Source organism: Fundulus heteroclitus, chromosome 23, assembly GCF_011125445.2.
Source record: "Fundulus heteroclitus isolate FHET01 chromosome 23, MU-UCD_Fhet_4.1, whole genome shotgun sequence".
Lineage (NCBI taxonomy): Eukaryota > Metazoa > Chordata > Actinopteri > Cyprinodontiformes > Fundulidae > Fundulus > Fundulus heteroclitus.
In genome coordinates this window covers 12,569,720-12,594,447 of record NC_046383.1, presented here as the reverse complement: position 1 = coordinate 12,594,447, position 24,728 = coordinate 12,569,720, and the positions used below count along the sequence as shown (strand labels likewise).

The window sequence follows — 24,728 nt, the reverse complement described above, 5'->3', positions numbered from 1 at the left end:
TAGTTGTGACAGATTATTTGTCCACATAAGAAGTAATGTTTCTGCTTTACCATTTTTCATTTACATACGCTTCAAGTACAAGTGAATCTCATTTAGAACATCACCACCATTGGATTTTTATACATATGGAAAGAGGATAGAATATAATTTTAACAAGTTCCGCTGGGTATTTGATACAACTAAAAATCAATCGATCCATTTCATGAAATTTCCTTTCAGTAGTAGCCCTGGGTCTTGTTACAGATTGCATAACAAGCTAAGCTTGTGGTGCACACTGGGACTCCAATTAGCGTACCCTAGAAAATGACTGTATTTCTTGGTTTCCTGTAAAAACCTGCATGTTTTAAATCTAGCATTTTAAAATACTTGCACTTTGAGACAGAGAAATAAAAAAAAATCTATATTTATCAATCATTTATTTTTTAATTGCTTCAACTTAATTGAAAAGGCCTAGCACACATTTCCCTGCCTGGGTTGATAGTTTATCCACAGCCTGAGAGACGCAAATGTCTGAGGCACATTCAGTTGAGTAGACGTGCGTAAGAAGATAAATACAGGATATGATTCATCACTTTACAACGCAAGAGCCTTACTTTTTAAGAATAAATTATACTTGGAATACCATCATGTCCAGTTGGTTTACCCTTTTCAGAGACTGGAGTCCATCCCAGCTATCTTTGAGTGAGATACAGGGTTCACACAGGGTTTTAGACCAACCCTTACCCAGCTGAATTAAAGTAAGAGGTATCCCAAAAAAAGTGCTGAATTATTTATGACCTCTGCACTGTTCTCGTTTTCTAGGTTGGAAATGTGTTTGTTGAAAACTGGCCAAAGTTTTCTCTGCTCCCAGCTTACAGAACATGGTGCATTGAATTGAATCACAGAAGACAGCCAGGGCCGCCCTTTATGGTAATGCACCCTCTACAATTACTGCTTCGACCTTCCCTGCTGAAGAAAAATAGCAATACGGTGCGTCCATTTAGTGCCCCCCTTCAAACACTCAGTGGCAGCCTTGTTGGGTCACTGGACCATCGTTTGCCCTACACTGACTTTTGTTGGGAGGAGACAGAAAATAAATTAGACAGGTGACAGAACAATAATGGAGATACATCTGTCAACCAACAAGGGGACATCAGTGCATTCATTTATTGGAAAAAATCCAGTGTCCACTCATAGATGAAATACAGCTTTGATTAATTGTTACCTGAACTACAAAGTAAAATATATGGCAGATTTTATTTATTTTTCAAAAGGTGGAGCATTATGTTACCTAATGCAAAAACAAAACTCTGATTTGGCATTGCTTCCTTCATTAAGACTAGTGTGTTTGAAATGTGAAAGACTGTAGTCTGTCCCAGAAGCCGCAAATCACAAAGATAAGGTGTAATTCCTTTTGTTTTCATGCAGTGACCTCTAAGCATGAACACAATCCAGAATATGGGTTACTAATTCTGCATTTTCTGTTTTTATGTCAGGTTTCACTTACTACATGTGGAAAGAGATGCAATTTGACCTTGGCTACATTTTATGGTCCCCACACCCACACACTGTCAGACTATTTTTTTTTCTTTTCACCAACATCTTGCAGGAACCGTGCAGCATACAGTGGAAACCACATATTTATATGTACTGTATATGTCTCTGTAAAAAGACAACCTATTCCTCCCTTACATTAAATCAAACTAAAATTGTCCTGGAACGGCAGATAGGATTTCCAAAATGAGTTGTTAGTAGTGAAGTCTTAATTATGAGCAAGGTATTTCTTCATAAAATGCATTCATTTATTTGAAGTACATTTCTCTAAAAACTGAAGACCCCAGATGATGATGTCTTGGGTTTCTAAGCTTATGGTTAATTCTCAACATCAGCATTTGAGATAAATTTAGGCACACCCATGGAACTATGCATTTTAACGAGAAACATCCTACACAAAGCTCTCACAACGCTCTGTTTCAGGAAGAGCTTTAAAAATTAAGAAACTATTCTATTATTTTTGTCTTGTCAATATAAATTTTTGGGTCCCAGGCAGGATGGAAAAGAAACTCAAGCTTGAAAATTAATCTGAATAAAATCTCTTGAGTCTGCTCCACTGTCTCCTTCCTGAACTACCTCACTGGAAACAAATCATGGAAATAACACAATGGCAGCTGATCCTGGTTTACTTTCTGTTCTCATTCTTCTGGTGTTGTGCTGCAGCCTTTGGTGCAATGTCTCACTCCATCCTTCTCCACATATTATCTCAAACTGCCATCACTGACACTGACTGGATTTACTATTTTCTTCCTGGTCGCTCTCAGTTCATTCAGCTAAAGTCCTTCAGTTCCGATTCATCCCTTGTCACAAGCAGCATGCTCCAAGGCTATGTCCTGGGACCACTACTTTTTAATTTGTACCTGATTTCCCCTAGCAATATTTTCCAGGAATGTAACATCCATTCTCACTGCTACGCAGATCATACCCAGCTCTATTTATCTGGTAAGCCCAATTATATACTTCCACCCTCCTCCCTCACCTCCCACCTATCCAAAAAACAATCTTGGTTCAGCACCAATTTTTTAAAACTAAACAGGGCCAGAACGGAGATCATCCTTGTAGCAATAAGAATTGTACTAACCAAAGTTGGAAGTTTCACAAATGACTCAGTTGACAGCTCCACATTCTCCAATTCACCTCGGGAAGTTTGGGTGTCATCTATAGCACTCTCTCATCCATAACAAAACCCGCTCTGCATATTTTGATTTAGAAAATATGAATCATCTTCTTCCCTCCCTTTCCACACACTCTGCATCAGTTCTTATCCATAGCCTTGTCACCTCCTGCATTTAGTGACTACTATAACTCTCTTCTCTTTTGGTCTTCCTCAAAAGAAAAAAAATGCTCCATAAGCTACAAGTGGTTCAGAATTCAGCTGTTCCTATTATTAGCAAAATCCCCTCATTTCACCACATTACCCCAGTCCTACAGCAACACCACAGGCTCCCGGTTAGATTCAGAAAATAATTCAAAATTCTTCTGTACACATACAAGGCCATCCACAACCTCACTCCCCACTACCTCTCTGATCTCCTTCACAATCTCTACTCCCTCCGTCACCCTTAGATCCGCCTCTTTCATTCACCTCACTTGTCCCTCCTTCTTGCCTCAGCACTATGGGGAGCAAAGCTTTCTCCCGCTCTGCTCCCAAACTCTGGAACTCTCTCCCTTCAGACATCTGCAACACTAACACTAACACTTTCTAACTTCAAGTTGAAACTTTAAACAAATCTGTTCAATAATGCCCACTCACTGTTATCGTCTGTCCTTTGAAACTTTTTAATGTGTGCTTTTATCATGAGTTGTTATTGTTGAAATTGTAAAGTGTCCTTGGGTGCTCTGAAAGGCGCTTTCAAATAAAATGTATTAATATTATTAAGACCGACGTGAACCGCTCCTATATTTACATAAATAGGGGTTTCACTTTGTTAGACACACCCTGGAAACCCTAGCCCGCCAAACTGCATGCTACAGCATTCTGTTATTAAATAAGATTCATTATCGACAGCTGAACTTCAAATGTTTCAAACCTGATTTTTCACAATGCATGAACTGAGAACACCACGAACACCTCAATTCATTCAAGAAAAACTCAGGATGAAAATAAAATGTAGAAATGTTCTGAAACAATAACGACGGCTCTGTAAACACTTAACCAGCATGCAAAAAAAAATATGAGGGCAGTTACATAATGCAAATTTCCAACATTACAATTTCTAAAGTTACGCTGTGAACTAAACAAAACAAAATATATTTTAATAATTTATTAAGGCCCAGCAGCTGCAAAGTCAGGACAAATGTTCTTGATATTATAGTACAGCACAAAACTATCACAGATGATGTTTGGAGTTTAACATATTAACCTTCTGATTTTGTCCACACTTATTAATAAGAGCTGTTATTGTTCTGTCAAACTGACTGATTGAATTAGATAACAGCTTGTGCAAAGGCTCTAATCTTAGCCGTGTCCTTCGGTTCCCAATTACAGCATTTTTACATGATCTTTATCAGTAACTCCTGAGGAAACTTGGCATTTTCCATGTTTGTCGTTGGTCTGCTGTGCGTGGTCATACCAGCTGCACCCCCAGCAGCAGCAGCATTTTGTTCCCACCAATTTGGGCCTGTTTTATTTTGCATGGCTTGCAATAGTGTAGTATAGTTCTGGAGACAAGTTGAAAGGGCACCAGTGTTGTGAACGTGAGGAAAAGCATCGGCCGCTGCGACTGCACAGGTCTTTTGTTTAGAGGTGTAATGTCTTCTGGAGGTAAGAAAGCTATAAATATTAAAGTTAGTCCATATTCTCTCGCTAATGCATCGATTATGGCGGAGACTCAACAAGGTAGCCAGAGAGCGAGAGCAGGCATTGCGAGGATTTGACCCGAATCACTCTCTCATAAACTTACTAATGGAAACTATGGCAACTGTGGTAAATAGAGGATAACTAATTATACACATCAGCTAATTGTAAGGGAATGTATGGGAAATAAAATAAATATTTAACTTCAAAACTTGCACTATCCACGTTCAAGGCAAGGCAAGGCAAGGCAAATTTATTTATATAGCACAATTCAGTACAAAGACAATGCAAAGTGCTTTACATGATTAAAATATAGCAAAATAAAACAGAATAAAAGCAAGTAGGAATAAAATATAGATAGAAAATAGAACAAAAAAGTGGTGATTCAGTTAACTAGGACAGTTGAAGGCAATTTTAAACAAATGTGTTTTTAATCTTGATTTAAAAGAACTCAGGCTTTCCGCACTTTTACAGTTTTCTGGAAGTTTGTTCCAGATAATTGGAGCATAGGAACTAAATGCTGCTTCTCCTTGTTTAGTTCTGGTTCTAGGTATGCAGAGCAGACTGGAGTCAGAAGACCTGAGTGGTCTGGAGGGTTTATACGCTGATAATAAGTCTGTGATGTATTTAGGAGCTAAGCCATTTAGGGATTTATAGACTAACAGAAGTATTTTAAAGTCTATTCTCTGAGATACAGGGAGCCAGTGTAAGGACTTTAGAACTGGTGTTATGTGCTCTACTTTCTTAGTCTTAGTGAGGACGCGGGCAGCAGCGTTCTGGATCAGCTGCAGCTGTCTGATCCACTTTTTAGGCAGACCTGTGAAAACACTGTTACAGTAATCAATTCTACTAAATATAAACGCATGGATTAGTTTTTCCAGATCCTGCTGAGACATCAGTCCTTTAATCCTAGAAATGTTCTTCAGGTGATAGAAAGCCGACCTTGTAACTGTCTTTAGATGCTTTTGGAGGTTCAGGTCTGAGTCCATCACTACTCCCAGATTTCGGGCCTGATTAGTGGTTTTTAGCTGAAGCGACTGAAGCTGTGTGCTAACTTTTGATCTTTCCTCTATTGGTCCAAATATTATTACTTCAGTTTTGTTTTTATTCAATTGGAGAAAATTTTGGCACATCCATGCATTGATTTCTTCTAGGCATTTACTCAGTGCCTGAACTGGTTCATAGTCACCTGGTGACATAGTGATGTAGAGCTGTGTGTCGTCTGCATAGTCATGGTAGCTGATGTTGTTATTTTTTATTATCTGAGCTAGAGGGAGCATGTAGATATTGAAAAGGAGGGGACCCAGAATGGACCCTTGGTCTGCAATACCAGACTGAAACTCCTAAATGAGGGATGGAAATGATAAAAATCTTATTGAGGCAGCCCTACACTTCCAAAAAGGGTGTACAAAAGTATTCATACAAATTTAATTCATAAAATACTTTACACTGCTGCTAGCATAAAGCATAAAAAAGAAAGTTTGGTGGTAGGTGCTCTTTGCCCGAGGTGACCTAAACTAGATAACAATCATACATCTTGCAAAATGGAGTCATATGTTACATTTCAATGCACAGGAAAGAAGGGAGGAGAAAACTCACCTTTTACCCTCAAGCTCTCTGGGATCCCATCCTGGTGAAATAAAATCAAAAAGAGAAAAAACATTCCGTTACAATAAATCCAAGAAAATAAACCACATTCACTATTCTGCTACATGTAACAATTATGTCTTAGTTGAATCCGTCCATTGCTTTGAGTCAGAAATTATGCTCTATTGACCTTTTTTATTGCAAACTTATAATTGAGTTGTTACTTCTTTACAGCGTTAACACCGGAGTCCAAGGATTTCAACGTGACTAACAAATCTGAATCCTTACTGCATTTCCAGGACTGAAAAGCTGCAGCAAGGATATTTTTAGGTTATAAAAAGGTCACAACGACATCCATTTGTATGAACAATAAATAGGCATTTTATGCCTATTATCAACATCCATTTCTTTTCTAAACATTCAAGTTATTTTGCCATTTTTATTTGAATCATTTCTCTTAAGACACACATTTTTGCTTGAAATGCTCCGTCTTGGAGCAGCAACCTCATTCCATCATGATGTGCTGCAGTGAGTTTGTGCATGCCTCCTTCTCTGTAGCCCCTCCACAAATGGATGCTGCACATCAGAATCAGCTTTAATTGCCAAGTTTGTGACATGAACAAATTTGACTTGGGTTCTACTTTGCTCAGAATTAAAATATTTTAAGTATAAGTGTATAAAAAAGGGAAAATAGAAATACATTAAACACACATGCTTTACAAAGAAGACATGGCTGGAGTGGTAATAATAATAATAATAATAATAATAATAACTGTATTAATCTGGGTACTCTGACTGTTAAATGATCATCAGAGAGTCTGCCTGAGGGAAAAGAGATGTGTTTTGCCATCCTGAAGGTAAAACTTTAAAACGTTAGCTGTCCAGAGATGTGTGGGGGTCTGCAGAGATGTGTTCTGCCCTTTTTCAGACAGTAGACCTGTACAAGTCCTGGAAAGAGGGAAGGCCACCCCTGATGATCTTCCCTGTAGACCAGGGGTCACCAACATGGTGTTCACAGGCACCAGGTAGCCCTCCAGGACACCATGTGGTGCCCTCAAGTCTTTTCAAAAAAGTAGCACAATCCTCCAGTGAGCTGCATCTAAAGTGGTATCTTATGCAGTTGCTCTTCCTTTCAAATCATACTTGTATTTACATAGATTAAAAAATGAAAAAAAAAAAGCATTAAAACATGTTCATATTACGAAAGTTATGGTGAGCATGGACTCCTGTAGTTCAAAGAACAGTACAGGTAGCCCTTAGTATCACATAGTACTAATGAAGTAGGTCCCAGTGTGAAAAAGGTTGGTGATCCCTGCTGTAGAGCTTATTGTTTGTTGAAGTTTGGACCTGTCGTGTGTTGTGGAAAAACAAAACCACACACTGATGTGCTCGGAACAGACGGAATAATGGTAGTGGAGAGGATTATGTAGAAGCAGTTTCTGTGGAAGATTGGACTTCCTGAGTTGCAGTAGAAAGTCCAGTCTCTGCTGGACCTTCTTCTGAACAGTGTCTCTGTGTGAAGTCCATCTCATATACCAAGAAATGGGTCATTGCAATGTCCAGAGGATGATTTAGAGCCAATGCACAGGTGAGTGTCCAACTCTTAGTCCTTGGTATTAAGAATATTAGTTTTGTAGGGCTGTATTGGCGTATATGATCTAGAATCAGTGCCGGGGGATAGTTGCTGGCTAAAGCGCCTCCTGTCGCACTGGAGGAGTTGTGGGGATTAAGCAGATCTTAAATTCAAAACCCTGGGCATCTCGCCATCCAGTCGAGTCACAGGAATGAAGTCTTTGATTTTACAGATCTAAAATGTCTGCTAGGGTAACAGTTCAAACAGATGGTGCAAGATTTTGTTCACTCTGGATAGTGTATTTCTATTGCACAAATCTAAATTTAGCTTCAAGGCAAAAAGGCCACATGTCCGTACCATGTTTAGATTTAAACTAATAATCATATTTGCCAATTGATTAATCTGCTGACTATTTTTTTATAAAAAAAAAAATAGCAAAAGGTGCTTAAAAAGAGATTTTATTTATTTATTTATTGTTTTATTTAGTAATTTTTTTACAAAATATCACCAGGTGAAGCTAAAACTATGTCACTTGAGAAGTTCTTGATAGGGCATATTTTCAGACAAAGGTTTTTTATCCTTATTTCCCCTAGCAATATTTTAATTTTTTTATACAGTTTTGGCTTGTTACTGCTCTGAATAACCAAAGTGCATGTTTTTTAGTCTGTATACTCCAGTTAATAATTTGATTCGGTTACTAAATTAGGTGACAATTTTAATTATCAATTAATCTGTTTAATGGTTTCAGTGCTAATTTAAAGCCAAACTGATTATAAAGAGGTCAACAAAAGCATTCCATCTTGTTAAAAATTTCAGAGACATCTAGATAAAATAATAGATAGGGCTTGAGGTCAATAATTATTCTGGCTGTTTATTTTCCTGTAGAGACCAGGCTAATTTTTGTTTTTGTTAATAGATTTTATTTTAATTCATTTGTGCACAACTCTTGCCTTCACATGTAATTTTATTCTATTCACTTTCAACAGTCCAAATTAATTTTTCCACCTCGATCTCTTTATAATCTCTATTTGACAAAAGTCAAATATTCTTTGCTTGAAGAGAAGAGCCCATGACTACAGTCCTTTGAGTCCAAACCCATCACATATCCCCCATAAATGCTGACCAAAGTTGTGGAAAAAGGCTTCTATATAATGTTACTTTTCGAAGTAGCTGCTCTCCTCAATCTATGAATGAGAATGAAAGAAGCATACATATTTGATTTCTTCACAGTGTAATCTGCATAGCTCATTATCCATGTAAAGAAAACTACCATTTCTTGCAGGGATGTATTATAGAGAGGACACATTATGCAACGAGTCTGGTCAGTAATGGACCACTGACTGTCAAATGAAAGCAGATGAGTTAGTCCCTGGATTTCTGCAGAATATCTGTGCAATGTAACATATGCTGAAATTACATGATAAGACAATAGTCTATGCAGTGTTAGAAAACATCAACAACACTGAGTTTCACCTTAGCTTACATAGCAACAGTATGTTTTTTTTTTTCTTTTGCAACATTGCAACAGTATCATAGTTTAATTGATTAGTTGAAGCAGGTCTGAGACATTAGAGTTTCTCAGAGATCTCTATTATAACAAACTCTAATCAGAGCCAAAAACACTCATATAAACTGTGTTGTTTTAACATGTTGGAAGTTCATGAAATAAAACTAGTTATGCTCCACTGGGGCTAAATATTAGCTTTGAAAATGTACCCAAACTGATCTTTAAAAACAGCACCGAGTAACGTTTAGCCACTAGGAGGCACTCGACCTGTAACTTCCAGGTTTAGCGCTGCTGAAGGCCACTGGCAACACTACACTGTCACAAAGATAAATAGTCTCCGTGTTTTGGAATCTGATAGTAGACCACTTTGGACCAGCAGATTGAGAAGTCACTGAGTTAGTAAAGACAAGGCCACATTCACCCCTCTAGATAATCCCTAGTCTCTCCCATTGAAACAGGGAAAGGGAGAGGACGAGGCAGAGCCAGGGGGAGAGGGAGGGAGAGCTTCAGGAACCGTGGATGAGAAGGACCAGAGAAGAGCTGACATGCAGGTTTGTGAACTATATTAACTGTATTTTCTATTGATAACAATGGCCATGACAAACATTTACATGAGGATGAGAAAAGTAGAAGCATGTAAGGTTTGCTCTCATGTTTAAGGGGAGTTTAGACTGCCGTAAAGCGGATGCGGCTCCTCGACCATGGAAACCCATTCCTTGAAGCTCTCTGCACACTGTTCTTGAGCTAATCTGAAGGCCACATGAAGTTTGGAGGTGTGTAGTTATTGAATCTGCAGAAAGTTGCCGACATCTTTGCTCTATGCGTTTCAGCATCCGCTGACCCAGCTCCGTCAGTTTGCGTGGCTTTTCAACATGTCCTCTGTCTTGCTTCCATTTTCTTAGGATACGGCTGACAGTTGACTGTGGAATATTTAGAAACGAGGACATTTCACCACCAGATTTGTTGCACAGGAGGCATCCTATCACAGTTCCACGCTGGAATTCCCCGAGCTCCTGAGAGCGACCCATTCCGTTTGTAAAAACAGTCTGCATACCCAGGTGCTTGATTTTATACAGCTGTGGCCATGGAAGTGATTGGGACACCTGATTCCAATCATTTGGATGGGTGAGCAAATACCTTTGGCAATATTGTGTATCACTGGGGTCCTCTGGGGCCAAGACAGGAGCCTCGACTACCCAAACCAACTCACAGGCCTCAGGTTCTGCACAAGGCATGTCTACCTGGACATCCTTGTCAGAGACCTTGAGACTTGGGACACGAGGAGGCTGCAGCTCGAGGTGAGGAGGAGGTCCTGCTTAGTCAGGCAACTTGGAGCAGGCGTCGGCTCAGTCAGGCGTCTCGAAGCCGGTGTCAGCCTGCTTTGAGCAGCAGGAGCAAGCAGGGAGTGGGCGTCGGTGGCTGAATCTCACGAAGACCCTGCGGGGTGTGAGCCCTGGTCGCCAGCCGCTACGGAGGCACCTTCTGCCCTGCCAGGGTGGAGAAGAGCCATAACGCCAGGGACCAGTATCGGGAAGAGGGATGGTGAACTTTGAGCCCCACCACGGCAATGGCCATGGTGTCTTAATGAAGCTAATTGGCTCCTGGAAAACTAATTACTAACATTTTCAACTGACTAAATCAACAGTGCAATGAAAAGGTAAAAAAAAAAATAAAAATAATGTTTTATCATTTTCTTCCTTTTTCTGAAATATTGTAAACCAAGCAATATCTGGATCACAAGGGGGAAAAAAAAGTACAGAATGTACCTGTTGCTCTCTGGCATTATGCTGGTCGCCCAACAACAACTCTATAGGAGATGACATTTGGATTTGCTGTACAGGAAGAAAAGACTTCAGAAGCAGCCTATTTGCATATTGCAGACAGTGTTCACACTTGATGTGTTTGAAAAGAATGATTTCCCCAGAGCTATTGCCGGCCTTGTCCCCTCTGCCTCGAGACTCTGGGGACATTGACGCACCCAGCCACACAGCTTCTGCTTCATCTGCCCTGTTACGACTAGCTGCCATACCGACCACGTCCATCTCCACATCTTTTTCTGCTCATCTCGTTCCTGCACGATTTCTGTCCTTGCTATGCTGATCAATTGTTTTTGACCTTCAATTCTCCACATAAACAGCTAATTAGGTGGCAACGTCCAACAATGCCACCTACAGTCCATAGCAAACTCAGTCATGCTTATGTTTTAAATTTGCATAAAACTGGATACCACACTAAGTTTTGTCAATATCTAAAGCTCTGTCTAACAAGATGCATCTTGTACCCATATATAAAAAAAAAAAACAGCATAATCCGCAATTCCAAATTATCTCTGGTCAATTCCCACTAATGTTGTACATAGGTTAGGTAAATAAAAGTACAATGACAGTACAAGCATTTAACCCCCTTATTCATTCTTGACACAACTAGATCAACCAAAAATAAATAAATCTGGCATTAGCAAGCTTTTTGAAATTCAGTTGATCACCCCAAGATCAACGCATCTCAAGTTTATTCCCTCAGCACTTAAGGAAACAAATTACTTGGCCAAAATGCTTTATACACTTTATTCTGTTATAGCAAAAATACAATAAAACCAGCAAAATAAAGAGCAGATACATAATAAACAAAGAATAAAACTATTCATGTCAAACTGGGTTTAAAGCCAGAGAGAATAAATGTGTTTTAAGAGAAGATTTAAAAACAGAAAGTGAATATGTGTGCCTGATCTGTAAAGATAATGCAATCCATGGTTTTGGTGTGATGACAGAGAAAACCAGCCAGCCTCTCCACGCTCCCTTTGCCTTCAGAATAACCAATAAGAACTGATCTGCCAGCCTGAGTGAGCGACACCAAGAAGACATTTAAAAGTAAATAAGATAATCTGAAAAATCAATGCAAATCAGCAACCAATGAATTGCTGCTATAACAGGAGAAATGTGCTCCTGTTGTTCGGTACCAGCAGCAGCATTTTGAACCAGCTTAGGTTGAGCAACTATTTGCTAAGCTCTGTAAAAACTACATGGGAGTAAATGAGTTATAATAAAATTATGCATTACAATTTCAAAATGATACTGTGACAGGTACGATGTTATTTTTGTCAACTGTCTCAGTTATAAACATTTTGACTGAACCACAGATTTATTCTGAGCATCAAAGTTAGGATCACTGTGAATCTTACAGTGATGCTCACTTTGTGATCTGTAGCTGTTTGTGTCAGATACTGACTTAAAGGACCCAGGTTGACACCGGGGCTAATCAACATGACCTCTGTCTTTTTATTGTTCAGGTGTAACATTTTTATTAACATCCATGACTTAGTTATTCTGCAAACAAACTTCTCGATTTCCTTACAGAAATTATCTTCCTTTTTTACTGCTATGAAAATCTGATTGTCGTCCTCATTAAAATGGACTGTGCCATTTCTATGATCACGCAGCATACAGTGGGGTCCTCATCACTTCTTTAAAAACTACTGCCTTAAAGCAATTGTTCTTAAACTTTTCAGCTTTTAAACCACAATATAATCAATTCAATTCAATATTTACTTAGTGCCAATTCATGAAACATATCATCTCAAGGCACTTTCCAAAGTCAAAATTCAATCAGATTATACAGACTGGGTCAGATTAACTAACAATCATGCAGGACATAAATGGCGCTAGAAATAAAAAGTATTACTCAATCAAAATATAACATTCTAACCAACCACATTGCTATTTTAACAATTTATGACAAGCTCCTCTTTCCAGTTTTTTTTTTTTTTTCCAAAATATATCATCTCCAGAGATTCATAAGTTTCTGGCAAAACTTCACCAACTTCCGAGGTGCATGAAAAGAGTCAACCAACAGGTAAGATAAAAACTTCCGCAACACGTGAAGCATAAGGAGCAGACTTTATTTGCAGACGTTTCGGCTTGTGGTCTTCTTCAGGGTCATACAAAATATATTATCTCCTCCACAATTTATTTTGGCTTCTGCAGATGTTATTCATTCTCCTCTGCTTAGTATGACATGCAGTGGGATCCTGACCTTCACTCTGTGTGATCTGCTTCTATAGCTCAACTGAGTATACGCATATAAATTTGCTTACATTTAAAAGTGCAGTGGTATAAGGAAATACTTGTTAGGAATTGATCAATGCATAAGAGTATCATAATTTAGTGAATTGTTTTATTATTTCTTGTCAGAACACATTAGGTCAAGCTTGTTAGTGGATGTTAATAACATTAACTTAATATACATGCGGGAAGTGGGACCATCCAGGAAAAAGTACAGTTTCTATGTTTAGTCCCAGTCTGCCTATGGTTACAACTGTCCCATCACTTTTGTTAAACAACAACAGAAAAACAGATCGCATGAGATGCATCTTTCTGATATAATCTTTCACTTAAGAAGAAAAGGTCCCAAAGGAAGAGCAGAGAGGCACAGAGTCCTGGTTGCTTGAGATCCAGTGTGAAGTGATAAATCGTGGCAAACTCACAGCTCCGCCCGGCACACTGCCCACTAAAGTGTTTGTGGAACAAATGTGCTTCAAGTGATTCAGTCCTACCGTGCTACAGTTGTTGTAAAGATATGGGTTTTTAAAATCTAAGGATATTCCTGGATTTTCACAAGAATTGAAACATTTTTATGTTGTATGTTTAAAAAGAAAAACAAATTTGGCAAGGCTACAAAAGATTAGACAATTTACTTGTTTATTACCTAATGAAAGAGGCAACCAACAGCTGCAAAAATAGTTCCAATTGAAGAAAAAAAAAACGTATATGTCTAAACTTAACACCGGTACCAGAAGTTTGCATTCAGATCATATAATTGTGGAGCTATTCTTGAATTATTCTGTTGTGTATTTTCAAGCAAAAACTACTTTTAAAACCCCTTAGGGCTTAACACCAGCCAAGGTTTGGTGTTAAGCCCTCAGCAGAGCCACAGGCCTCCATCCCAACATGCAACAGGAGCCCATACCATGTATTGAATGAATAAACTGCATTATATACACATACCTTTCAGAAAGTTGACATTTATGTATCAAGCTATTTTATGATTTGTTGTAATACTGTAATTGTCTGAGAAACAGAATTTTGGGCTTTACTTTGCTGTAATAGTTTATAGTATTGTGCAATTACATGCTAATTAATGTTTAATCAAATACTTCTCGGTTCGGAGAATATCAGCCCAGTTGGCTTTGATATTAGGACAATAGTAGAAAAACTGATTTGAGTACTAGCATTCTCTAACGGCAAACTCTGCACACATGGAATATATGAGTGACAACTTCTTGCCAGGAGAGCGGCTTCTCAGGACGAAATATCACAAAACTGGTTTATGTGGCCGCTGGAGGCTCGGGGCTTGTTTCAATGTCAACAGACTGTACTCAGCTTTGGTCCCAGTTTGAAGATGTTCAATGTCTCTCTGATGCTGTTGCCATCACACACAGTGGGCAAAGAGATTGATTTGATCCTGGGGGGCAGTTTTGTAGAAGCCATGAGACCTTAATTCAATTCAATTTTATTTATATAGCACCAAGTTATGAAGCATGTCATCTCGAGGCACTTTACAAAGTCCAATTCAATCATATTATGCAGATTGGGTCAGATTATACAGATTGGTCAAACATTTCCTATATAAGGGAACCAGTTGATTGCATCAAAGTCCCGACAAGCAGCATTCACTCCTGGGGAACCGTGGAGCCACAGGGAGAGTCCTCTGCATTGTCCATGGCTTTGCAGCAATCCCTCAAAATGAGCAAGCATGAAGCGACAGCGGGCTGAGGCTGTCCTCACACCTCCTGCTGTGAGGGCAGCCCTAAGGAGGAGGATCCCACCATTTCATATTTCTCATGGATTACAGTCTGATATCCATGTTCCTCATAGCTGAGGCACAGTAAAAGCAAGAAAAAGTACATAAACTGTTACTGTATGTAATAATGACTCTTGATACGTTTCCCTTTTGAAGTTATCAAAATAAACTATACTGCTTATCACTATCATGGGAAAGGTTTCTGAGTAAAGGCTGATCAGCTATAGAAGGATGGAGAAAGAATACAAACAGTTACATTAATGATAAAAAAAACATTTCTTCCTATTCATTCGTTGAGTTTCTCTGGTTCCCAGCCTCTTTATCTCAATCTCATTTGCCCACCGCCCACTCCCTCTTCATCTCTCTGGTTATCCCCCGCTAATCTAGATTTGCCATGTGGCTAAGCCAGAGCTGGATTGCTGGGCTTTGCACTCAGTTGTCCTTGCCTCCATTTTGTTTGTCCTGACATAATAGCTTGATCTGCAAGTGAGAAACTCACAGAAATTGCTTTCCCCTCTCGTGTCAAGCAAGGCTGCCAGATTTAGTTAAATTATGAATTATAGCTAACCTCCTGTGGCACGGCAATGTTGGGCTGTCAACTCTTTATATCATTCAAGGTCTCAGAGAAGATGTCTGAGAACAGAAATTATCACTTTGTTTGATATATAACCAGATATGATTAGCAGACAGGATGTCTGTCCTACACATGACCCAATGTGGTGGGATTTTTTTTATCCAACAGGCTACAGCCTGTGACCAGATGTTTATGGCTGAGTGACTCTTGGTGATTGAAGTCATTGTGGGGAGGCTTGTGAGGTCATGTCTGAGCCAGTTATGCCCGTCACACATTCTCCTTCAAAGCAAAGGAAGGGAGACGCCAACAGCAAAGTTGAATCAGATCACATTCCCCTTAAATGCATTTCTCATTACAATTAAAACATTTAAAAAAGTATACTTATTAGATTTCAAGCCAAATGTTGTGTATCATACAATATCTTCCACTTCTCACCTTTCACGCTGCTCATTCAGCTGTGTTGACAAGTCAGTGACCTCAGCTTCCCTGCAATCTAGCCAACAGCAGAGAGAATTCTCTCAGCAACAAAGGGAGACGGCAAGATTTGGAGAAAGGGGTTTTCAGCAGGGCATTCCCTTTCAACAGGAGTTTATATTTTCACAGCTTCAGCTGACAAGCAGATAGATGAGCAGAGTTTACCTCCATCCTCTCATAAGACAAATTATAATAGTATGCAGATGCTGTAATGACATTCCTCTGGGATGTAATCAAAGCCTCAAGTCTATTAATTTCATTCAAGCAGAAAAGCAAATAAATCATTTTTGTAGCTTCTTGTCACATTCCAGTGACATGCTGACATACATTCGTTATGAATGTTACTCTTTTCCACATTATAAAAAAAGGTTAAACTAGACATTTTCATTCTGGGATAATCTTATCGTACAAAAATGGGATGCAAACAATGACAAAATTTATATATGTACATTTATTTAAAACTGTTGTAATGAATTTTGTTAGATGACCGACACATTTCTGTTCGGCTACTTTTCACATTTCCATTCTGTCAGTGCACGGAAAGCTGACTGACACAACCACACTGTCTCTAATTAAACACTCAATGTAAATATTTACCTGTCACCCACACTCTGTAGAACCTAAAGTATTTTATTTGCACAAACATGTTTACATTATTATAATTCATTTCTGGTGTGCATGATTACAGCATCTCCTCTGTTCTCAATGACAGAAAAAGAGCAAAATTAATCACCCAAAACTATACAACACTATAGTTTGTAAGCTCACTTGGTTGTTTTAGACTTATAATAGTTTTTCCAGGCAAGCTTTTGTCTGTCCTTGACAAACCGTCTCAGAGTAAATTAAAGTTAGGCTGAATGAGATGCTAGCAGCCTGCTAATTATGTGTATTTACTAAGTTGAATAAAGCAAGTATTTGCATCAAAATAATAAATATTATGAGTGAAGCCAGAAATCTGTAGGTATGTCTGACAGATGGTGGACCTCACCAGAACAAAAGGAAAAATTGTGTCTACCCCCAAAATGTTTCAAGGTCCCACATTTTCTATAAAAGATCAAATAAAATAATAATAATTTATTTAAAAAAAACATATTGCTTAAGGCATAAACCCTTCCAGCAGATAATGTTCTCAAAGAAAAACTAGAAACTAAATTAAATCTAAAAGAGCTGACTTTTGAAAGCAGACTGATGCTTTAAGATAGATTTGATTTCATCAACATATTTTCTCAACAGTTTTTTTTGTTTGTTTGTTTGTTTTATTTCCCCTCAAGCAAGCGTTGCTTTATGATAATTTTCCAAGTTCCAGCCCATATAAAGATGTCTCTCTTTTTACCAGGACTCATTCTTTAGGAGAATCCGCAGATGCTGGTAAAGCAACACTTCTCTCATAAGATCAGCTGCACTTTAGAGCACTTAGGGAGAAATGTTCCATCTCTGAAATCCTCTGCCAAACACTGTGAACATGGGGCAAAGAAAATCACATTACCTTCTCCCCAGACTTCAAAATAAACACTTTACAAGATAAATCTCTGAAACTCTAGGAAACATTTTACTTGCTTTGATGTAACTCAAAATATGTGGGTTAAGGAGAATTACAAAGCAGAGCCAAGAAAATAAGGATCATGTATATATAAAAAAAAAATTGACAAAAATGCAAGCAATATCCAGGAAAACAAATATATGAAGCAGTATTTATGTTATTATTGATGCCACTATCTAACAGATCTGTCTTAAATTTTATATTACACTGAGAAAGAGACAAAAAAAGAATATAAATACTTATTCCTGAAGATTTTTTTATTTACTGGGAATCAAGAAACCTGAAGTTTCTGAAAAATTTTAGCATTTTATGTCAGCTGGTTCTATTTATAATGCAAATGTAACAGAGTCTCTCTAATTCAAAGTCTACGCAATACATTATTTCACCTTCATCTGTCATTTCTATGGTCAATTGATGGTAGTCTATAAGACACTGAAAGATATTGGCCTTAAAAAAATCCATATTCTAGTCTTTGTGATTTATTGCTTTGCTAAGCATATCACTATTATTAAGTCTCAATATTAATGTCATTAATATTGAGACTTAAACACTAACGAATCTAAAGTGTTTCTTTGTTCTGGCTTTGCGACCATAGCTATGCCTGTAAAGTTTTGAAAAGTAAGTAGCATTGTGATTCCCTGTTTGATGATGCAATTGAGCTGCTGTTGAGGAGACTCAGTGAGATCGCATTGATGGCGCTTTAGGCTGGCTTAGGAGTTACATTGAGATGGAACACGGTGTTTTTGCAGACAGATCTGAGCTAATTTTTTGTGAGATTTTAAATTTAGTTCTTCAAGGCTCAATCTTGGGCTCAGTTTTATCTTCCTTTGTTTAAACCACGCCAGATATAGTATTTCTACAACTCAAGTGCTCCTTTATGCAGATGATGCTTTGCACAGCTGTGAAAGAAAGTTGTTGGAGAGCTTTTAAATGTTATACAGCTACTGCAAGCCTTAAGGTTGGCTTTTAGTGTGAATAAAATCAAATAATTTCTGTTTCAGACGTCAGTGGAGTTTCTTAAACAGTGCTGGCATTTCTACCTACGATGGAGAGCTTATTGAGTGTATTCAGTGGAAGAATACCTCCTCAAAGATATGGCTATTTGCCTGGATGACAGCTTTTCGTTCAGGGTACATATTGAGCATTCAGTAAAAGAGCTACATGTTATACATAATTTATCACTAAAAAGATTATTTGCTCAGGTCACATATGAAATACGTTATTTCCTGCACATTATGTTGACATTTCTGTAATTAGGAATGCATCACTGCACTTTAAAATCAACTCCTGTAATCTTTAGAATATGCATAAGCAAAAGTTCTGTCTCTGAAGGAGGGTTTAAAGACCTATTAAACTTCTGTAACTCAACAATAAAACATTGTGTCTACTTCATCAGGTATACCTTGAAATTGATTAATCTTAAGAGACTATAAAGATTGTGGGCCAAAAATATAAATGCATAAATAATAAGCAGATGTTCATGGAAGAGTTTATGTAAAAAAGAGAAAAGGTCGAGCTGGGAGACCTTACTTTTTAATTTAATAAATATTTTAAAAGGTCAGCATGTGTTTGACCATTGTCTCTTCAACAGTTTTATCCCTTTCAGCTTCTTAGTAAATTTCATTACAGTCCAATGACGTTTCCACCATCTGTTCCCTATGACACCCCGTTATATTTACTTCCTCTCAGCCACTAACCTTTTAAACCGCTGCCACTGCCTTTAATCTTCAAGCCGTTTTGCCACCTTACAAGCCTCAACTAAAATAAATGCTAAATGTAATATTTTGTCTGGCTGTGTCAGACAGGATTAAAAGAAAAATGAAACATTGTTTTTCTCTGCCTGCGCTCTGAGATGTCTGGGAAATGTAAACTGAAGTATCACATTCCAAACCATTTTCTTAATGTCTTCATATGCAAATAATTTTTCCTCGTCTGTTTTCTTATTAATACAAACACACGCTCATCTGTTTAAAACTAAATCAAAGAAAAATGGCATGCGGCTGCTTTGCAGGTCTACAATAATGACTTGTGCTTTTAGATGCGGTAAGGGATATTAATAAAACCCACAGGTTTTTGCCTGTGGGAGTTGCACTTTATCATTTGGTCAATAAGCATTCAATTACATCTTTCACTTAAGCTGTTCAGCTAAAAGAAATAATCTTTTTTCATTTGGGATTCATATTAATCTCATAATATCTTTTGGAAAAACTGTCTTGTGGCACAGAGGGAGGGATAATGCTCTTTCAATATTTTTATTATTAATATAGTGTGGATTAAAGAAAAAAAAAATCAGGAGATGCATCAATAAATTCCCTCCATACCGCGCTTTATATTTGGCAGAACCTAAAAAGTCTAATTGCAGCAAATGGAAACAGAAGGCGATCAATACCTTGTGTCGGAATTTTACGACTGGTCGATAGGGCTGCAACCCGAATCCCTCTTGGTCGGGTCTCCCAGTGGCGCCAAGCCCGGAGATCCCCACCAGTAAGATGGCAACCAACCACCATCCGGCTGTCTTCATTGGTCTTTTCCTGTCAAAAACCAAGCAAGACTGGTGAGCGCTCCTCTACAACAATTTGAAGGTTCAATACCATTTGGCTGAGGCAATTCATCAAGCATGCTGTAATTAGCATAGACAATGAGATCTACAAAGCTGTCGCTGGTTTACACTAAAGCTATCAATATGTGCCCCACACTCAGCAATGAGATAGCATCTCTTTTGGAATCAATTATGGGGAAAGAGACGTCATGAAAAAAAATCTAGATAAGAAGAGACAATATATTTAGGCAATTAAAGTGGGGGCTTTGGATTAATTAGGCTGAGTGTTTAAATCAAGTAACTGTGATGTAGTGGAGGGATAAGATTTTCAACAGCTCTAGTGCAAGCATGAATGCAGCCTAAGTACATTTATATGAGACTGCGAATGTTCACTTTACACCTCGAGTGTAATGCATTTTCAATTATTCATCATGTCGCATGAGGACAAGTTGAACCTTTGCATGGCATGAATTAAACAAAAAGGACTCTGTGAGAACATGCCCAGCGACACGACATCACAGACACAGCCCTGATGGAACAACAAATGTAATAAATCTGAATCATTATTCACACATTTACACACAAAACAATGAATTCATTTCCTCTGCCTTATATTTAACCACCTGGTTGTTAGCATTTACTTCCACGGTATCTGTAACTCAGGTAAACGCTTTGTGACAGTTTGTTTTTCTCCATTCTGCACAGGCAAGGAGTAAGCTGCAGCTTTTTAGCAATCTCAGACCTCAAGTGCCTGCTCATCTTTCTTCAACAGAGGGAGATGACTGACAGCAGCTTGGTGACCCTGCTTCCTTGTTCTGTTGGAGTGACACCAAGTTTGACAACAATGGCAGTGCTGCGGCAGACTTCTGAGCCCACATGCTATTCACAGGAGGTTAGGAGGTTCCACCAGCACAGCGGCATGTCACTGTGATGTTCTGGACCAACAGTGAACACTCAAACTTTACTTTTTTTGACTTTATGACTTCTCTTGACTCCCTGAGCTTACAGGTTTCCTGCACATTTTCAGCTTTTAGGCATCCTAAGCATTTATTCACCCTCTAAAGAACTGTGTTGGATGTTAATAGAAATATAGGAACGTGTTGGAAAAGCCGTTGGAACAGTTGTGCAAGATCTTTCAGATTTAGCCAGCACAACATTTTTTTTCATGTCTTTTCTATAACATTTAAAAATGATATCAAAGTTACAAATGTATGCATTTCAAACTGTAGAATATTCTCAAACATTTTACATCAAAGCACCTACACAACTATTTAGCTTTGCATTGTGTTTAAAAGGTTTTATTAGATAGATAGATAGATAGATAGATAGATAGATAGATAGATAGATAGATAGATAGATAGATAGATAGATAGATAGATAGATAGATAGATAGATAGATAGATAGATAGATAGATAGATAGATAGATAGATAGATAGATAGATAGATAGATAGATAGATAGATAGATAGATAGATAGATAGATAGATAGATAGATCCTTCAATTTGTATGTTACCCAATCCCAACCAAGCTATTTAAGGAAGTATTCTCTTTGATAAATATACCCATTTTAGACATGATTACTCTATCATTAGTAAATAGATATGTACCACAGGCTTTTAAAGTAGCTGTTATTAAACCTTTACTTAAGAAACCCTCTCTTGATCAAGATGACTTAATAAAATACAAACCTCTATATCTAATCTTCCTATCTAAAATTCTTGAGAAAATAGTTGCTAATCAAGTATTCGAACATTTACAAAGTGAATGTGAGAGCTCATCATAGCACCGAAACAGCTCTGGTGAAAGATGAGATGTCAGAGAAGGGAAATATCTAAAACATGGAGGTTGGTAGACCTCGAGGACTTTTTATTACTATTACTTGCAATGGGATAATGCATATTAACTAACATAGGTTCATGAAATCGACATGTAACCATCCCCGAGTTCGCCATGAAGGCTAAATTTCATCTGTAGTCCCAGGCCAGGTTGATGTTTACAACACACCACTGCCCATGGAAGTTAACACAGAGGAGTCACTGCTTCAGACTGGAGTGAGACTTAAGCTCTAAAGACTTGAAGCTTGATGTCAATTTAAGGTTTAGGGTGTAGAATCTCGTGAACATCATATATGTTATGAAACAAAGCCAGTAAGTGCAGATCATTTGAATAAATGATTGACTTTCTCTCCTATAAGGTACTGAACCCTATGTAAATTAATTGTTTTCATAGAAATGTTCGTACCGCCAAAAGGACCTGCTGTATTTTTCAAATCAGTTTTTAGCAAACAAATCAGAGGCAATCGGACTTTAACTATATTTTTCTGAAAATGTTCCGACTCCTAAATCTTTGTCAGTTCTGCAGTGTTTCGGTTTACTTATACTGTTGCGCTTCAGACCAATGTAGGAACTTCAAGCAACAACAGCTGTCACAATTTTCTACTTAAAAAGCTGAATTTGAGCCAAACAAGGTGGATTGCCAAAGCTGCCAGCACAATCAGCCCACTTCTTTACAATGTCCTGGTGTTAAGTGGGTTGTTAATTGACTAATTTATATGGGTGCTGTGAACACAGATAAGTGGAATTTGAAGCTGTTAAATCTGCCATCCAATAAAGTGCCTGACAAATTTACAACGATGAATTTAAAGAAAAGTTGAAACTTCCCTTTATTGGGAGTTTTAATCTTTCACCATTTTGGTTTGTATATTAGACCACTGGTGATGGGCACCAGCACCACACAACCCTCAGTGGAAAAGTGGATTGTGAACCTGAATGGTTTGTATATAAAACATATATTGCAGAATAACTCCCACTACTTAATTCTGACCAATACTTATTTACTATCCCCACACTTTGGTTTTCAAAGGGTTTAAACAGCCCTTTACAAATAAGAAAACAGCTGTCTCTGACATTTACAGACATATCTTCTCAAGCCAGCAACTAAATTTTGACCTTGATTACATGATTATTTTAACTTTTTTCCTCTTGAAATCAGTTATTTTAGTGTTCCTTCTGGTGTCTCACTACACTGCTGATGTGTAAATGGTCGATAGAAAGTAATATCCCAAAGTCCTGATAAGGTCAGTTTAAAAAAAAAAAACCCTGCAAGACTTTTTCTGTCTACACAAATAGATACGACTGGACAGATGTAACCCCCACACCCCCACCAAAAAAAAGAAAGTTGCAAATTAGGATGAAATCAAAACAGAATTGTGGAAAGAAAGAAGAATTTAAAAGTTTTGATGTTCATCGTCCCACATAAACAACATAATCTAATGTATTTGGGGCTGCAGCAATGACATTTGCCAGCATATATAACTTTGCGACGCCTTGGAAAAAGATGCTCATGTTTGTGCAAATGCTGCAAATCTAGGTGTTTTCTTTTTTTTTTACAGCAAAGCAGAGAAACTATAGAGAGTTTTCCCTAGAACCCCCTGAGAGATGCCATCATAAGTTTGACTGGTGGTTTTAAATCCTCCAGAGCATGTCTAGGCTTTGGCATTGACTTTCAAATGAATCCTTCCCATTTCTTCAATGTATACAATGAATCATGTCTCAACAATCTCACACGCTCTGCACTACCTACCGCATCAATATTCAGCAAATTTTCACAATTCAACAACCTGGGCTGAAAACAGTATGTTAAACTCATGAATGGGCATGCACCATGTGTACTGAACATTAACTGTATTCAAGCAGTCACAACTTAAAAACAATCGTACATATATTTGCATGAATTTTAACAATAATGTTTAATAGTTCACAGCTTTTTTTTAAACCTTTTTTTAATCCTCTAACCTGTTGCAAATCTTGCACACATCAAGCCAGCTTTATATCCAAATAGTCGTTTTGCTCAGATTTACTATAAAAACAATTCAAACCATTTCAAATATTAAGTAAATAAGTGATTAGGTATTGTTAATGATACAGTATTGGCATAAGACAGTTCACAACAAAAACTACATCAGGGATTACAAGCTAGCATTTTTAGGGCACCCATTTGTTTTTTTCCACCATCTGATGAAAAATAAGTACTGCCAGCAATGCTTAGAGTTCAACATGCATTTGACCTTTTTATGCCTCAATAATCTATTTTCTTAAAAATGTCTGTCTGCAGGATTCTCACCTTAACTTAGGGTTATGCTAGCTGTCTACATGCAATCAAGTTCCTTGTTTCACAGCAACTATAATAAAGCTAATTACAATGCAATCAGTGTTATTATGCAACCCTCTGAAATGACTGGTAACAGTTTATCATCAAGAAGCAGTAAAATAATGGCCTGTGAAGTATATTTAGCTTTACACTGAACCAGTCTGTGGTTACCTTCATGACAGAGGAAGTCCTAAACATCAAGCAGTGCTCTCTAGGGATGGGTATCATTAAGGATTTATCTATACTACTACTCTTAACGATAGTCCTTATCGATCTGGTCTTTCATAGGTACCACTATAGATACTTAAGGTTAAAAAAAAATCATGATCAGTGATCAACTTCTCGAATAAAAGCAAACAAAAGTACTAAATCCATATAGATTTTTAGAAATAGAGCAATAAGACCATACAAAACATTATGACTAGTCAATTCAAATGGAAACATGGATTTCTATACATACACATCCTTTAACCCCATCCACATCATAGAAGCACTTGTAGTTTTTAATCTTATCACAGTTATAGATATTTAGGTTTGTACTTGCAGTCTATTTTACTGTCAGACCCACAGCAGCAGACATGTCAGCGGCATGTCTTTTTTATTTGCTCGCTGTCAAATGACTGGGGACTGAACCCACAACCAATTTCAAGATTGGCAT

General features: G+C 37.8%; 1 protein-coding gene across 3 annotated transcripts in view; it reads right to left on the bottom strand.

The window, feature by feature from the left end:
• fstl5 (follistatin-like 5) overlaps nt 1-24,728 on the bottom strand; it is a 247,596-nt gene that overhangs the window by 182,251 nt on the left and 40,617 nt on the right. For all 3 annotated transcript variants that reach the window (XM_036126902.1, XM_021320641.2, XM_021320642.2), the window contains exons 2-3: nt 19,771-19,912; nt 5,930-5,960 (exon numbers count right to left, since the gene is read on the bottom strand). In XM_036126902.1, coding sequence (XP_035982795.1) covers nt 5,930-5,960; nt 19,771-19,912 — 173 coding nt within the window. The remainder of the gene's footprint in view (nt 1-5,929; nt 5,961-19,770; nt 19,913-24,728) is intronic.